We start from the raw sequence: 18,231 nt of genomic DNA, 5'->3' as shown, positions 1-18,231 counted from the left end.
AATGGAAACTAGAAGAATCAGAACCTTGGTAAACACTAGTGAAATGCGGGTGGCAGAAGCCACACAGGTACAATATCGTTATCTGCTGAAACAAAGATTTTTCTCTCTACACTCACCCTGTCTCCACCACTTTCCATTCCTGTTTACAAAATAAATCTAGTCTCACTAGACCTGGCCTGACTACTTATATTAGTCCAACAAGAATGGCAATTGACTGGAGAATCCTATTTCATTTACACTGCTATAACTTTTCAAAGAAATCTCAGAACACTCCCTCCTTTTTTGTATGAGCCATATTCTTGCTAGGCAAGCACTTCATCACTGAGCTACATCCCAAGCCCTTTATATTTCATTTTGAGACAGAGTCTCCCTAAGTTGCCAGCACTGGCCTCAAAGTTGCAATCCTCTTGCCTCAGCCTCCCAAATAGCTGAGATTCCAAGTGTGTACTACCACAGCCAGCTTCTGGTCACACTTTTGAATGTATCTCAAAGTTACAAAGCCAAGCCAGGCACTTGTCACCAAACTTTATCTTCAGTACTATAGTTTGACGGAATTCTCTTCCTGTGGTTCTCAAAACATTCACAAGTTTCTTTGCTCTCTTGTAAGGCCTAGAACAGTGTTGGTGAACCTAAAGCACATTTGGTAGTATTTGTATCACTGAAAGCTCTAACAAGTACGCCATCACTGGCCTACATCAGACCAAAAAGGAAGGTATCAGGTTAGTTTTTCTAAGAGGGCTCTTATAAGCACTGGTATCTTAAAATCAACCTTAGTTCTTCAAAGCCAACTGGACACATTTAATTTTATACAACATTCTCAAATGTTACATTCCAGTCAAAGCCTTGGTAATACACCCAATGCTTCCAACTATGTCCCGTTGCAAGAATATATTCCTATTCAACTTACGTAGATAACTATACTGCCATGAAAATAAAAATATTCACTAAGGTTCTAAGGTTCATCAGGTCAACTGTATCAGGCAGAGAGAAAAAGTAGTTGTTTCATTTTTGTTCACAAAGATGTATTTTGCCTAATTACTGTAAGTTATAGTCAGCTTAAGAGAAAACAGGAAGCAGTTCCTTAAAACTGGAAATAAAATATTAAAGAACCAGCAACATTCCAAAACAAAAATCATAATTATCCTTTAAAAGCTTATCCAATGTCATATAATTAATTCTTCCTCTGCTTGATTTTGGGCTGGTAGTTTTATAAATCCACCAATTCCATCATTAGAGTTCTAGAAATTCTTAGTCCAGTGACATGCTTATCAGTATGATATCAGAAGTTATCAGAAACCCGCACTTGCAAAACCCTTTTCCATGAACCACTTTTGAATTTCAACTATTTGCAAAAACTTTCAGGAAGGCATCAAAGTAAAATAATAACTGCCTGTGAATGAAGGATTCAGAATTGTCACGGTTGAATTAAAAACAACAAGAAAAGAAAAGGACTAGTGACACAGCTCAAGTGCAACGGCCACTGGTTCAATGCTTAATACAAAAGAAGGTTTTTTTTCCAGGGAGAGCCAGGTGCCATGCCGTATCTGTGGTCCCAGTTACTCAGAGATATTAGGCAGGAAGATTACTTGAGCCCAAGGGTTCAAAGCCAGCCTGGGCAATACAGAAAGATCTTAGTTTAAAAAAAATCATTAGCTGGGCATGGTGGCACATGCCTGTAATTCCAGCACTCTGGAGGCTGAGGCAGGAGGATCGCTACGAGTTCAAGACCAGCCTGGACTACAAAGTGAGCTCAAGGCCAGTCCAAACTGCATATTGAGACTCTGTCTCAAAAAAGACAAAAAAATTAATTAATTAATTAAATTTTTAAAAATCATTAACATCTCCTATTTTAGCTAGAGTGATAACTTCAGTAGTAGGGCATGCTCAAAGCCATGGGTTCGGGGCTGGGGATTTAGCTCAGCGGCAAAAGCGCCTGCCTGGCAAGCGCAAGGTCGTGAGTTCGGTTCCCGGTACCAGAGAAAAACCAAAAAAAAAAAAAAAAGAGGGAAAAAAAAAATGTTATTTAGAATTTAATTTGGGGAAACTGTCAAAAACATCTAAAGGAAAAAAAAAATCTAAAGGTTTGAACACTTTACTAAATAAGATCACAAAAGTTTTCTTAAAAGGCTGAAGAAAAAAAAGGGTTGCAGAAATACAGAAGGTTATATAGTTGTGAATAAAATTTAGCTCTTTTAATATCAAGAATACTCACTTGGGGCTGGGGATTTAGCTCAGTGGCAAAAGCGCCTGCCTGGCAAGCACAAGGTCGTGAGTTCAATTCCTGGTACCAGAAGAAAAACAAAACAAAACAAAAAAATAAAAAAATAAAAAAAAATACTCACTTTTGTTAAGTAATCAAAGACCTAACAATGATAATATGAAATACAGGAAATTATTCTGATGAAGAATTCTTGTTTTCTAGGCACATTACATTAAAAAAAAGAGAGAGAGAGAAAAACCATTCACAGTTTCTTTTCAAGAACAGTGAAATAGCCAGATGTGGTAGTGCACACCTGTAATCACAGCAATCGGGAGGCTGAGACAGGAGGAGCACCATGAGTTCAAGACCACCCATGGCTACATAGTGAGTTCAAGTCCAGCCTGGACTACACAGTGAGACCCTGTCTCAAAAAAAAAAAAAAAAGCAGTTAAATAAGCCAGCATGGTAGCACACGCCTCAATCTCAGCATGTAGGCCTGCTGAGAGTTCAAGGGCAGCCTGGGGCTACACAGTGAGGTCAAGGCCAGCCTAACTACATAGCAAGACCCTGTCTCAAAAAAAAAAGATAACTAATCCAAGAAAACTTTGTCTTATCAAAAGCACACCAATAGGACTGGTAGTATAGATCAGTGGCAGAGCCTGCATTTAAGCACACATGACAACTTCCAATACCCCAGGAAAAATAAAAAGCAAACCAATAATCTAAGAATAAATTGTCTGACAAAAGAAAAGTATATATAGGCATACTGTTGACACTAAAGCTTCTTTTCAAATCCTTATGATAAACTCCTTCAAATGAACCCATCTGAACCACAGGAGAAATTCTCTTTTCATAACTTTCTATATCTATTCTGTTGTCCTTTATTTTCTCTTTTCATTCTGGAATAATTTTAAGTAACCTGCATCCTCAGTGGGCATGGTGGTACTCAGGAGGCTGAGGCAGAGGACTTCCAGGAAGATGGCAGAATGGTGAGCTGCAGAGAAACAGCTTCTCTGAGATCTAGAGTCCAGACATTGGAATATAGCACCATAAGAAAGAGAAAAGGGGGAAATGTGTCCCCAGAACCTAGCAACAACCTTAAGAGAGAACTGGAGCCCACAGGGAATGCAAAGAGAAGGATCTCAACACAGCAGAGGAAGATGGCAAGCGGCACTTCCTCCTGGAGCCCAGGCTCTCAGCGTGGGAGAGGCGGCTCAAACCGACAGATGTAGTTGACTATCGGCAACCCCAGAGGCCTCCATGGAGAAACACCCCAGTGCAACAGAGCAGTTGTCACTGCGGACTGCAGTGGCTGGTGAGTTGTGCCAGTTCAGACAACCCCCAGAAAAAGGGCAATTGGCTGGTTGCCATTTTGGAAAGGGGCCAACTGAACTCAGAACACAGAGCAGCTGTGGGTTGGCTCAATCTAGTGGTTTCCCATGTCAAAGTGAGGTGCAGCTGAGTTCAAGTTAGCAGGTCAGGGAGCAGTGCTCAAAATAGCAGGAGGCACACACAGCGTTGCAGGTTGAACAACTCAGGTCCTAGCCTCACAGCCAGAAACCAGCCTCAACCTGGACATCAGTGGAACTAAAGGTGCATGTTTAATGGGATTACCACCACACCATTGTAATTCTACCGCTGGCTCGCTGGGATCCATCAAGAGGAATCTGGGCTCTGTCTGCAGCCTTTGTCTACCAGTTACAGTAGAGACACACCCTAAAGTGGACTTTTTGCCCCCTTCTTTCCTTCTGTGCTCTGTTTTTTCCATTCTTCTTCCTCTTTTTCTTGATCGATTGTTCTTGTCTTTATATGAGTGTGAACACTGTTTCGAATTTTTTTGCTGTTGGTTTGTTCTACTCTTGATTCTGTTTCTTCCTTCCTTCTTTCCCTCCTATCTTCTTCACCGGTTTCCCAAAGCTCGTGTAATCGTCTTTGGTCCTCCAGCCTTCCTTCTACTCTCTTTCTTTTCTTCTATTTCTCTACTTTTTCCTCTAACTCCTTTTAAGTTTTCTCCCTTGCGGATAAACTCACCATAATGAGGGAATATTTACAGTATACAATTATCTGATTTGTTTTAAATTGTTATCTAACTATAAATCTTATTCATATGGTTAAAGGTGGCAAATTAGTAATTACCATAGTTTGTCATTTTCTAGGCTGTTTAATGCTATTGTTATTACTGACTATATTACTCTGGCCAAGATGACATAAGTGTTGTAAGGAACTGGTCTTCCTTGTATGCCAAGACTGAGGTCACTTGAGGGTCATAAACAATACTATAGGCCAGTGCCAAAGAACAGGGCTAGACCAAATAGGCAGCAACTTCTCACCCAATAAACAGAACAGGTAGAATCTTGCAATAGACTCCACAACCCAAAAGCCAGTTATACCTGGAAGACATCTCTGAGCAGTAGTCACCTCCTAAGGGTTTTCAATACTAGCAATAAAGTTACCTACCAAAAACAATTTACAAGCATCAACCCAGGAATTAAACTTAAAAAAGAACTAGAAAATGAGAAGATATGGAAGTAAGATATAACCCAAGACTTCCAGCTCACCGAAGACAAACCTAGGGGGAAATGAGGTGGAATAGTTCTAAAGCCACCTACACAGAAAGCAGATGAATGAGGCTCCAGAAAAAAAATCAAACCAGAAATAATTTCTTAGATAACTCAGAGATGGTGGTCATAATGAAAGACATGGCGACTACAGAGCAGATACGATTTTTTTAAAAAGTAGAGTAGCTTAAAAAAATGATGGAAACCATGAATACCCAACGGGAAAGAAACAAGATCCATGAAATAGTCAATCAAATATCCAGGAGATTAAAAATTCTACTGAAAGTATACACAGCAGAATGAACCAATGTGAGAACAGAATTTCAGATCCAGAAGACAGGACTACAGTTAGTGCTCATGAAAAGAAAGATTTCTTCAAAACAGTGAGTGGTTCAAAAAAATTAATAAGGGACCACAAAAAAAAAAAAAAATCAATCCAACAGCTGCTAGCAGAATAATGCAAAGCAGATTACCACAGGAGATAGCACAAGTGACATTAAAACCCATTCAGAATATGGCAGAAAATTTCCCAAACATGGAAAAAGAATTTATACAGATCAGTGAAGCATACAGAACTCCAATTTGCCATAATCAAAAAAATTCTACCCCAAAGCATATAACAGTCAAGATTCCAGAAATTCAATGTAAGAACAGAATATTAAAAGCTATTAAAGAAACAGATCACATATAAAGGAAAGCCCATCACAATCACAGCAGACTTCCCAACACAAACCTTTAAGTCAAAGAGAGCTGGGAATAAAGTTATTTCCAACCTCCAACTCAGATGTAACCCATGAAACTATTTCTCAAAATTTATGGCAAAATAAGGTAATTCCATAACAAAGAACACATGAAGAAATTAATGACAACCAAACCACAACTCCAAAACAATCTGAAGGACATTCTAGAAAGACATAGAAACAACTCCATAAACCCTAATAGAAATGAATCCACCAGGCAAGGCAAATAATTAAATAAGAGGGTAATGGGAATCAACAACAGGAAAATAACATGACAAAAGTAAGACAATATGTATCCGTTATAATCATCAATGTAAACGGTCTCAATTCACCAAACAAAAGAAACAGATTGGCAGAATGGACCAAGAAACAAAATCTAACAATATGCTGCACACAAGAAACATATTTAACTCAAAAAGAAATTGACAGACTGAACATCTATATCTATATTCTTAACAGTCTTTAAAAAAAAAACCTAGGGGCTGGGGATTTAGCTCAGCTGCAAAGCGCCTGCCTGGCAAGCGCAGGTCGTGAGTTCGGTTCCCAGTACCTGAGAAAAACAAAACAAAACAAAACAAAAAACCTGATTTTCTGGCTTTATCTCAACTTCTGTTGTCTTCATTTCCTTCTTCTTGTTTTGGTTAAATTATTTCTATTTTTTTAACCTCTTATACCACATGCTTAGCAGATTAATGTTTAGTTTTCTTCTTTCCTAATACATTCCTTTAAAGCAATAATTATTCCTCTGAGCACTGCTTTAGATGCCTTCTACAGTATAAGCCTTGACTTATATGTAGTAGTGTCATCATTATTCAACTCTAATGTACTTTTAAAATTCCCATTTTGATCTTTGACTGATGAGTCAAAATTTTCTACCTAACTATATATGTTATGTTGGTATAGGGAGAATACTAATTTAGAACTTCATTGCCATTTACTCAAGTAATGCAGCTCACATAAAATGAAAAATGTTGTGGTCATATGGTCTTAAGCAGGAGGAGCAAACTAAAACCTAAAGGTGGTCTCCTGCTTGTAAGTAGAATTTTATTAGAATTACATATTATCTATGACTGCACCCTATAAAATCAAAGCTTAACAGCTGCAACAAAGACCACATGACCCACAAAACCAAAACACGGTTTACTACCTAGTCCTTGAAGTCTGCAGATCCCTGGCCTAAGGCATGATCTATTTTTACACACATTCAATATGTACTTGAAAAAACTGGTGACTGCCAACAGTTGGAAGCAGGGTCCTATACACATTCACAAAAATTAAATGTGTTAAGAATGTTTCATCTTCTATACCATTACTTACTTTTGTATGTTGACTAAGAATTATTAGGAAGAGTATGTTAAAATTCTCTACTACAACAATGGATTTGTCAAATTTTTCTTGTAGTTTACTCACGCTTTTCTTTATGGTCTTAAGTTGGATCATTAAATTCATACACACTTAGAATTACCATAACATCCTAGTACTTCCTCATTATACAGTACACCTCTCAGAAGTTAAGTTGCCATAAAATATTTGACCTAAGAATATTATCACTGTACAGAAATATTTTGGTTAGAATCTGCATGGTTTGTCCATTGTTTCACTTCAATCTTTTCTCCATCCTGAGTGCTGGGATTACAGGTATAAACCACCATGCCTAGCATTCTTCTTTTTATATTTTCACACAAACTGTGTTTCTGACAAAAATGGAAAAAAATTACCAGTTTACCATATAATAGTATCCATGGTTTTGTTTTCCATACTTTCAATTACCCAGTCAATGGAATCCAGAAATATATGAAAAATTCCAGAAATGAAACAATTCATAGATTTTGAACTATGTGCCACTCTGAGTTGCATGACAAAACTGCCTGCTGCAGTGCTCAAAAAAAATGAATCATTCCATTATCTAGTATATCCACAATGTGTATGCCATCCACCTAGTATTCATTTAGTGGCCATCTTGATTATTATCTTAGTTACTTTTGTTGCTGAGACAAAATACCTGACACCCAACATTAAAGATGAAAGTGTTTATTTAGCTCACAGTCTATGAATGTTTCAGTCCATAATCAGCTGGCTCCAAGGCAGAGTGGTTTGGCAGAGGAGGATCGCAAAGGAGAACCAGCTGATGGCAAGCAGAGGAAAGCAAAAGCCAGAAAGTAAAGGAGGGCGAAAACAAGCCTCTCTCTATCCCTTGTATTTTATCCAGGCTGCTGGAATTTGGGTGGTGCCAAGCCAGTCAGGGGACTGACTTAGTAACTACCCACCCTTAATCCTAGCACCCTTAAGCCTAGCTTTGCACAATGAATCAATCACACACTCTAGATTCAGTCACCTCTGAAAAAACCTCACCTATGACTACATGAGGCTCTGGGGAGACATCTAGACCCAAAGACATTTATTAAATCAACTGCTATACTATCCTTATTACTTGATAATGGTCCAAAGTAGCCCAAAGTGAAAGAATAGTGATGTAAAGGAGGCCACAGGACATAACACATAGGACAGATTAACTCTAGTATTATAAGTCAGTATCTTATAGGAAAAAATACAGGACACATAGGTTTCAGTATTGTCCCCCATCTGCTGGGGGTTTTAGAACATATTCTTCAGACAAAGGAGAGCTACTATATTTGAGAAAGAGACATTCAAAAATTTCTTTTGCCCTGATATGTAATCTAATAGAAGTTGAAGAGACATTTAGGGGCTACCTGTGTATCTGCAATGCCCATCTCAATGTAGGTAAAATATTTAGTCTACTTCCACTCAGTTCTTTTCCTTGTCACCTTCCAGTGGCTGATTGGGGGGAGGGGGTCCTCAATCTCTTGAGAGCCCAATGAAGATAGAAGATTTAAAATTCAAGTGAATAGACTAGAATGGGAAAGAAACATCTGAGAGAGGTGGATGGAAGATGCAGGAGATAGGGATTTACAGGGGGACATAGCGAAGAATTCACAGGAACAAAAGGGAAGATAAAAGTAATTAAGAAGACAAAAACTTAGATACTGAGGCCCACACCTGTAAGTCCACCTACTTGGGAAACTCTCAGGAGGATCACAAGTTCAACCCCAGCCTGGGCAAAGGCCCATCTCAAGACGAAACAAAAAACTGGGGATGTAGCTCAGTGGTAGAGCCCTTGCCTAGCATGATTGAGGTCCTGGGATCAATTCCCAATACTAGAGAAAAAAAGTACAAAGAAGGGGTAACAATAGAGGGAGGAGATGGAAGAGACCTTAGAGGAGATTTTAAATTTCCCACAGAGGCAAATGAACTTCCAACACAAAAGAGGCAGACAAAAGTTAACAGAACAGCCAGGCATGGTGGCACATGCCTATAATCCCAGCACTTGGGAGGCTGAGGGAGGACTGCTATGACTTCAAGGCCAAGCTGGGCTACACAGTGAGTTCAAGACCAGCCTGGACTACAGAGCAAGACCCTGTCTCAGAAAAAAAAGGAGTTCAAAATAGGTTTGAGGTGACAGTAGTTCTAATGGGAGAAACAGAATCTAACAGTAAAAAGACAAGCCTCAAAGGGTGCCAGGAGGTGCGTCCAGCACCGGGAGTCAGAGAATAATCTCTACTTAGGAAGGAAGGCCAGGGATATCCTTCCATCTAGGAGATACCTCTCAAAAGAAGCCTGGTACCCTATCCCAGCTTCAGAAAGTGTAGTCAGACTGTTAGGAATCAAAATCTCTCCTTACCAGCTCCAACGGACATTTGTCCAGAGCAACGCTTCACCAGTCTAGCTCACCACTGGATCAGTCTAGCTCACCACCATCAATCAGTCAGAAGTGAAGACAAAGGCTTCAAAGGTATACACTTGGGGTCCTAGGTGAGAGGTCTAGGGGTCCCATGGTGCCTTTGATTCTATCCAAGCCATAGTGTCTTCATTACTTTTCTCTCATTGCTGAGGCAAAATATCCAACACCCAAAATTAAGGAAGGAAAGGTTTATTTAGCTCACAGTTTGTGCAGGTTTCAGTCCATACTCAGCTGGCTCCAAGAAAAAGTGGCACATGGCAGAGGGCAACAGTTCATGGCAGCAGAAGACAGCAAAAGCACCAAGAGCAAAAAGGGAGGAGCTGCAGCAAGCAGCCTCTTTCCCTCCCTTACACTGTAGGCAAACTACCCGTCCCAGGGTGGTGCAGTACTCACACCCATAATTCTAGCATTGGGCCATGAATCAATCATAAACTCTAGAAGCCTGCTCCATGACTGCATGAGGCTTGTGGGGGGACGTGCAGACACAAACCATAACCCACAGGAACCTCACTGTTAAAAGAAAAATTATTCAAAGATATTTGTTAAACCATGGTATGGCAGACTTGACTGAAGATCATCTCATTCAGTACAGAGACCACTGCAAGGGAACTCAGCAATGGGGGAGAGAAACTGGGCTCAAATCCAAATACAGAATGGGCAAGTGGAAATTCATAGCCATGGAGTAGGTGGGGATCACTGGATGAAAAATTACTGTGGAGGATTCCACCTAAATCAACCTAAGCAGATTCTTGCTGAAGATAGGCCAGGATGCTCAGACATCACCTGGTAAATGATACGGACCTAGGAACCTCAACAGAGAAACATGACTATATGTTGAAGTTGCCCAAACACTCATGTGAGAGAGTTCTTACTAAACTGGTTTAGCAGCTGGTAACACTGTTTTACACAAAAGTAACAGAGGCCCAGGAAGTCATAAGCCTAAGACTTGGTCAAGCAAGGAATCTTTATCCCAACTCCCGAATTACTAAATAAATCACTGAAGATTGAAACTACAATATTTGCTTTCACTTTCTATCTAAATTAATGTTTAACTAGGTTCTTGTAACAGCAGTTAAAATTTTCTTGCTGGCCCTCAGATTACTACCACTAGAAAATAAATAAATAAATAAATAAATAAATGTGCAACTAATTTGCAGTAAATTATGTCCTTACACATTAACTAAGGCTAAGAAAAATACCTCAAAACATTTCAAGAGACTTCCTCATTCCACAGAAAAAACATTTTAAAAATCTGGCAGATAAGGCAGGAGGACTGCTTCGAGTTTGAGGCCAGCCTGGGCTACAAAGTGAGTTCAAGACAGCTGAACTGTACAGTAAAACCCTGTCTCAAAAAGAGACACAGACACACACACACACAAACCACAACAAAAATCTGGCAGAAGGCTGGGAATATAATGTAGCTCAGTAGCAGAATGCTTGCCTAGCATGCATGAGGCCCTGAGTACAATCCCTGATACAGTACCATAAAATAAACAAACAAACTAGCAGAAAATAATTGATAATGGCTTTTATAACATTTTAATCTTTTGTTAATATTATTCAGCTTTTACTATGTGCCGAGCCCTGTGCTCAGCACTTTCTCCAATACTCCAAGTTTCCTAATTCATTTAAGAAAAACAAAACACAAATAAACTAAACCAAACAAAAATATCTAATTCCTCATGGCCTACCTGACTTCACACGATGTGATTCTTGCTTACCTCTGACTGCACTTCACTTCCTTGCCCCGCCCTCCACCCAATACTCATATGGCTTCCCACTTCGTTTCACTAAGGTCTTTGTCAAAGGCAGTATTTTCCGAAGAGTCTCTTCTCACTACTTCATCTAAAATAGTAATCTCTGTCACTCTCTACACCTCGGACCTGGTTTTACTTTTCTTTAGAAAACGTACTACCTGATGAGACAGTCTATATCTGCTTATTATCCACTTTCCTTAGTATTTACTGTAATATGCTACAGGAACAGAGAATCTGTCTTGTTCTTGTGTTTTTAGCATCCAGGCCAGTATCTCAAACAGTAGACAATAAATATGTCAATAAATGAATTATTTTTACCTTCACATAACCCTGAAGGAGGTGCTATTCTCATTTTGAGAGTAAATACTGAGTCTCAGGCTAAACAAACTTCCCATTGTCACGAGTTCCAAGAAAGAAAGCAAAGATTTGAACCTAGGCAGTTTAAAATCTAACACATTTCCACTGCATCTCAGATTATCTGTGTTAAAAAGCAGTTTTTAAAATTTCTAATCTAATGCAGACCAGTGGTCTTTAAAACTATGATAAAAATGTCATAGAAATGTTAAAAACCATGAAGTTTTAAAGGGTAGAAAATTATGTATTTTTGTCAGGCATGGTGGCACATGCCTATAAGCTCAGCACTCTAGGAGACTGAAACAGGAGGATCTCCAAGTTTGAGGCCAGCCTCAATAACTTAGTGACTTATCAAGACTCATTTTCAAAAACTAAAAACAAAACCAAAATAATAGGCTAGGGATGTAACTAAGGGGAAAGACTGTGGGCTCAGTACCCACCACCACAAAAGATACTTTTGTATGTCAATCAACTCACAAATTAAAGAACAAAAATCACAGGTTATACCTACAGTTTAACCCATCGAAGCGGTAAGACCTGGGAACATGTTTCTGATAGACCAACAAGGTCAAACCTTTTAGAGCTGTCAATGGTATCAAACAGCCAGCTGTGGCACACATGCCACACGTTTCCCACCACTGTGGTCCAAAAAGCAACAGAGAGGAGGGGAAAAAAACAAACAATAGGGCATACATGTGAAGCACAGGCAGCAATGCTAAGGGTTCCTGATTATGTGCACTGCAACTACATTCTCAATGTTGGGTTTCTTAAAATTTCAGCCAGCCACCAATATAACTGAAATATTAAGTTTATTTTTTTTCTGCCTAAATTGCATGCTTTTATAAATATCTGGGTCACCTTCATCACAATGTAGGCACAAAAGCACACACAGTGATTTGATATTAAAAAAAAAGTAAGTTACTTACAGTTCTTTCAAATGAGCCTGAGAAAAAGCATTTTCTTGGATAGACATTATAGCATTGTTGTTCAGATCTCTGAAATGAAGAGAAATGAAACCAGTCACCACTTCTCCAATTAAGTCAAATAAACACTTTCTTGTCTGCTTTTAACAACCTCTGCTAATAGCAAAGAGTATTTATATAGTAGAAACGTATGTAAAATACTTACAGATGCTCAAGGGATTCAAGACCAATGAATGCTTTCTTTGTAATTGACTTAATCTGGTTTCCTTGTAAGATTCTGAAATAAAAATAAATTCATTAAACCTTTACCTATAAAAGGAGAAAATAAGCTTAATGTGCCTTTTGTGTACTTGTATCATCTCTACTGGGGTATAATTGATTATTTTAGAACTGTATATATTTCATGTGTACAGTTTGATGAGAACATTCACTTTTAAGAATGCTATAAACTTAAGAACTTACATTACTAATCAATGTAAAGAACGGCATGGAGCTTCTACCGCGATGCTGGAGCTCAGTGAAGTACCTCTGCACAGCCAGCCCGACCACTGATAAACTGGTAGTTTTTCTATGCTAAATTCAGTTAAAGTCCCCTTTTTTCTCTTCTTAACAAAAAATTCCGTAACTTTTCTCTTAGGACTCGTAAGAGTGCTTTACCAACAAAAAGTGCTCCACTAACAACAAACCACTTGATAAACAACAAAATAAACCTCCCTCCTTCAGCAGATGGGTCAAAAGACTCAAATTTCCCGGCTGTATCAAATAAACATAATCATCACATCTACAACTGGTTCTTGAAACTATACCTTTGTAGACATACACAAATATTATGAATACACACAATTTAGTGAGACTTGTGAGTCCAGTAAAGGCTTCACTAGCATCTTCTATGGCCCATGAAATTTCATTGTTTCGTAAGTCTCTAAAAAAGTCAAAGAAAGAAGTTATGTTAATCACAACAAGCATCATACCATGGGCAGGATCCAGGTATGGCAGTGCAAAGTGCACATGCTAATTTTGATACTTAAGTTACTTTATGATGAAGACCCAATTCCACTTTTGAAAAAAATCTATGAAAAAAAAGTTCTTTAACCCTGTGATAAACATGGAAAAACTGCTTCTCATAAGCTAAGAACTAACTGGCCTTAATAAATAAAGTAAGCAACCTGCAAGGAATATCAATCTTCCTAGTTAACAACATTTAATTGTGTTAGCATATTAAGAATTATAGACAAGTCCCTTCAGAAAGAAGGAGGGTTTCAGGATACAGGAGATAAGGATTACCATCTGATTTCAAACTGATGTGCTTTCAGGCTACCCACGCTTCCCCTGGGCCCTTAAAAAGGCTGACAAAGAGTACCATCAATACAGAGCTTCACAGCTTGAAAGCAATTAAACAAGCCTCCTGGGAAGCAAGGATGGTACGCCCCTGTGTCAGAGTAGTCACTGTACCTTCTTTAAAAGGAAAAGTATGGATCACTTAAAATCCACTGCTCCATTCTCTCAGAGGAAATGAATTGTACCACATCATGTACTGACGGACGAAATACAAGTTAAAAATATTTAATCACTTTTACTTCCTTAAGCAAAAGTTATAATAATAAAACACAAAGCTTTCTTCTTTGTAAAACATATATAAAGTTGTGTCAGTACCAGCAAGGAGGCTGGAAATCCTCCTCCTTTCTGAGCCACCTTTACTTGAAATGAAAGCTAACAGTTTATTTTTCTAAGGAATAACTACCAGTGGCTTGTCACTGCAGAACTTCCCCTTGTCCACTGCAGTGCATAAACAGAAATCACTCACCCAAGTAAGTAAAAGATTTATCTACTCTTGCAAGAGTACTGGGCTACCAGGCGTGATGGGGCATGCCTGTAATCCCAGCGCTTGGGAAGCTGAGGCAGGAGGATCTCTGCAAGTTCAAGGCCAGCCTGGGCTACAAAGTGAGTTTGAGGTCAGCCTGAACTGCACAGCAAGACCCTGTCTCAAAACGACAAAAAAAAGAGTACTGGGCTAAGACAGGAGTTTTTCAGATCTGATACTAATTCTGCCTTACTTCTGTGGCACTGAACAACTATTTACTTCCTCAATTACTTTCCTAAACTTTAATTCTAAAAGTAATAATCAGTGTAGGGTATGCTGAAAAAACCTGTTTACCATCTCTTCAACTGCAAAAGGCTGTGGCTAATTCTGATGTAGTTTCTGAGTTCGCACTGATCTAGTTTCACCTGATGATGCAGGTAGAAGAAAGAAGAGGATCACATTTCAATTTTTCAAGGCCAAATCCTAAGAAAGCTAAAAGGAAAACCAAAACATACCCTTATGTGTGTACAGATACATCTTCACAAATTTACTGTTTCCTCCTCACTACTTAGGTACCAAAGTTGGGAGACTACCTCATTTCTGAAACTATTTATCAATCGTAAACCTGATGACTACCAAGTTCTTTACTAAAGATCCATTAAGATTCTACAAATGTAGCCAGGCATGGTGGCATACTTCTGTAATTCCAACACTCTGAGAGGCTGAAGTAGGAGAAACACAAGCTTGTGCCCAGTCTAAGTAACTTAACAAGATCCTGTCTCAAGTTTTTTTTAAAACAAAATTTTTTGAGATAGGATCTTGCTACGTAGTTAAGGCTGGTCTTAAACTCACGTCAATCCTCCTGCCTCAGACTCCCAAGTACTGAGATTACTTTTATTTAATCCAGGTGTGTGCCACCATGTCTGGATTAAGTAAAAAATTTTAAAAGGACTGGGAATATAGCTCAGTGAGAAAGCCCTGAGTTCAATCCCCAATATTGCAAAAATGAATAAATACACAAATAAATCTACAAATTCTATTAACTATTCCTTGCTTTCCCCCTCTTATTCTGCTGTATTTGGGACTGTTAGTATTACATTTTAAAACTTCTTCATCGTTCCATAAAATTATATCCCATGACTGGGCACAACATTCACAAAACCACAGGACTTTACAGTTGAAATTGCCTTTAACAATCATCTATATAATCATGAGTGAAGAAACAAAGAAAATGATGATCAGGGAGAGCCAAGCAATTCTGTTTACCTGATAGCATGAAATACACCTTAGCTTTTGCATCAAACAGACTTTGATTCCAATCCTGATACAAACATTTATAACCTATGTGACTTTAAGAGATTATTTTAATCTTTGAAACCTCAGCCTCCTAATAGGGAAAAAAAAGTAGTATCATCCTAATACTTGAAAGTGCCTGGCACATATCAGAAAGTAAGTATCAGTTTCTTCAGTTCAAAGTCATGTAACACACTAGTAATAGTGAACAGAGCTGCTACCGCTACACAGCCTACATCCTTCTGAATGGTAATAGTTCTGGTGTAGGCCAGAGAACAAGAAAATTTCTGCATTCTTGATAGTAGTCGCTGTATTTTATACCATAACAACTGGCAAAATAAGACAGGCCTTACTTGTGATTAAGTCATAATTAAAATACAAACTGAGTAATACCAGCACTCAAGAGGCTGAGTTCAAGACCAGCTTTTGGTATATAATAGCAAGGGTCAATCTCAATAAATAAAAATAAAAAACAATGGACAACAAAAAACTGAAATACCTACTATAGGCATAAGATTTATTCGTGGGATATAAACGAGGAAGACTGTCTTGTCCTGAGGCACAAGGCAGAAGAACCACAAAGTATTCCCACAACAAGTTTACAGACCGGGGCCGGGCTGCAGCTCAGCTGTACCGCATTTGCCCCTCACATGCAAGGCCCTGGGCCCAATCACCAGCAGGGCAAGAAGAAAACGAAGACTGATTACTTGTTTTAATTAACTTCCTTTTTCTATTAAAGAAAAAAAGGATATGGATGTACTTACAGTGTCTGAAGATTAGAAAGAAACCTAAATACACCATCAGCAATGTGAGTGACTCTGTTGTCCCCTAAATTCAATCTCTCCAGTAAACTGAGACCCACAAAGGCAGATTCATCCAGGCGCGTCAGTTGGTTGTAAGACAAATCACTAAAAACAGGAAATAGGAAAGGTAAGGAATTCATTATATTTTGGATCAACGTAAATAACTATATTTCCATGATTAATTTAAAGTTTCTAACAAACTTCTAAGAAAGAGGGACAACAGATCTCATTACTAGCCATGGGAACCATTTATTCCAACCTGCTCTAGTCTCAGCCTCCAATGAAACGCCACCCAACACTTACAGTTCCGATAGTCTCTGGCAGAACTCCCACGCATCAGGGCTGATTTTTTCAATAGCATTCTGGCTAACATACAGCTGCTGTAACATTCGCAAGCCATATAACCACCCCTTGTTCACTCGCGTAAGGTTATTGTGTTCTAGTTCTCTGTAGAAAGAGAAAATGAGATGAAAAAATATTTCAAAATGAGGCATTTCAATAGCAAGCAGTTTTAAATCTGCATTACACTTCTTTCTCAGAGACCTACATACCTTTGCTCAACCAAAGCAATCCATTTTATTTGGTAAATATGTACGTCTTAGTATTTAGCACTGGAAGATAATAAAACTATCTAAAACATCAGCCCTACCAAACCAACATGCCACGTGGTGTAATACTCCTGGATAAACTCTGATAATTCTCATCTGAGAAGTCTGTGTGAATGATGATACAAATACCAAGTGACTAAGAGAAATTAAAAGATACATATGAAAGCTGAGGGCATAAATCAGTGGCAGAGTGGGTAGTTAGCATTCCCAATGCCCCGCCAGCGCCCCAAAAGTTTTGTGAATGGAGAAAAAAAATAATGCACTTCTGTATAATTAAGCAGCTATCCTATCCATTTGGCATTGAAAAGCTCCAGACACACTCAGGAGGCTCAGACAGGAAGGATCACCTTGAATCTGAGGCCAGCGAGGGCTACAAATTGAGTTTAAGGCCAGCCTGAACTGCATAGTGAGACCCTGTCGTCTCTAAAAGGACAAAAAAAAAGAAAAGAAAAGTTCCAGACAGACTCCTTTGCCAGTAATTCCCCTCTAATTCCGTTACGGTTGAGATACAGAATGTCCCCTCAAAGCCCCATGTGTTGGGAAGGTAACTGGATCATGAGGGGCTATACTCATCGGGATTAATCCACCGATGGATGAATTCAAAGCTAAATGTGCAGTTACAGGAGGTGGGCCTGGTCAGAGGGGTGGGTCACTACAGGTGTCACCCAGAAGAGTGTATCTCCCTCCCTACTCCTTTCCTCCTCATTCCTTCATTCATTCATTGTCTCTCTCTCTCTCACTAGCCTCCCACCACGCCCTTCCTGCCTTGGAGTCACCTGACTACAGAAGTGGATCCTCTAAAAACTCTGAGCCTTTTGTCCCAGCAAGGAGAAAGTGATTAAGACAAGTTACTAGTACTTACAGTTCTTCCATGTTATTCAAGCCAAAAAATGCTCCATCTTTAAGTTTGCTAATTCCATTCCGCTGCATTTTCAAAGATCTTAAGGAGTCAAGCCCTTGGAATGTAAGGCCCTCCACAATTTTAATTCTGTTTCTTTTAAGTTCCCTTAAACAAAAAGTTTTACAATCAGAAAACTGGCTTGCTCAAATACTCTAACAATAATTAAAAAGAAAAATAACCAAATACTGTAAGGAGAAACTATTTTCTTATAATCCAACTATTTAGTTACTCACAAGAACTGGAGATGAGGCAGCTTGAAGATCTTAGGTGGAATCATACTAATCCGGTTCCGGTTTAACTTTACCACTAATAAGGAACTTGATAAATTATCAAAGCAACCAGCTTCCAAGGTAGTTATCCTATTATTACTCAAGTTCCTAAGATGAGCAAGATAACAGGAAAAAAATTTAGTAAAATAAAATTCTACCAAAGTCTGTTACTGAGCCCCTTAACTATACATCACTCTATAAATCATTCAACTGCTTTGTTTCTTCATCTAAAAAACTGGTTATCCTTGATTGTTCAATATTGCA

The 18,231-nt window shown here is 38.7% G+C and overlaps 1 protein-coding gene across 1 annotated transcript in view; it reads right to left on the bottom strand.

The window, feature by feature from the left end:
• Positions 1–18,231, bottom strand: part of Lrig2 (leucine-rich repeats and immunoglobulin-like domains 2) — a 54,204-nt gene that overhangs the window by 16,343 nt on the left and 19,630 nt on the right. Inside the window, exons 5-11 of the mRNA XM_005388976.1 lie at positions 17,932–18,075; positions 17,660–17,803; positions 16,493–16,636; positions 16,151–16,294; positions 13,134–13,214; positions 12,498–12,569; positions 12,296–12,364 (exon numbers count right to left, since the gene is read on the bottom strand). Coding sequence (XP_005389033.1) covers positions 12,296–12,364; positions 12,498–12,569; positions 13,134–13,214; positions 16,151–16,294; positions 16,493–16,636; positions 17,660–17,803; positions 17,932–18,075 — 798 coding nt within the window. The remainder of the gene's footprint in view (positions 1–12,295; positions 12,365–12,497; positions 12,570–13,133; positions 13,215–16,150; positions 16,295–16,492; positions 16,637–17,659; positions 17,804–17,931; positions 18,076–18,231) is intronic.

This window comes from Chinchilla lanigera, unplaced genomic scaffold, assembly GCF_000276665.1.
Source record: "Chinchilla lanigera isolate Chin_1 unplaced genomic scaffold, ChiLan1.0 scaffold00034, whole genome shotgun sequence".
NCBI lineage: Eukaryota > Metazoa > Chordata > Mammalia > Rodentia > Chinchillidae > Chinchilla > Chinchilla lanigera.
This window is presented reverse-complemented; position numbering and strand designations above follow the sequence as displayed.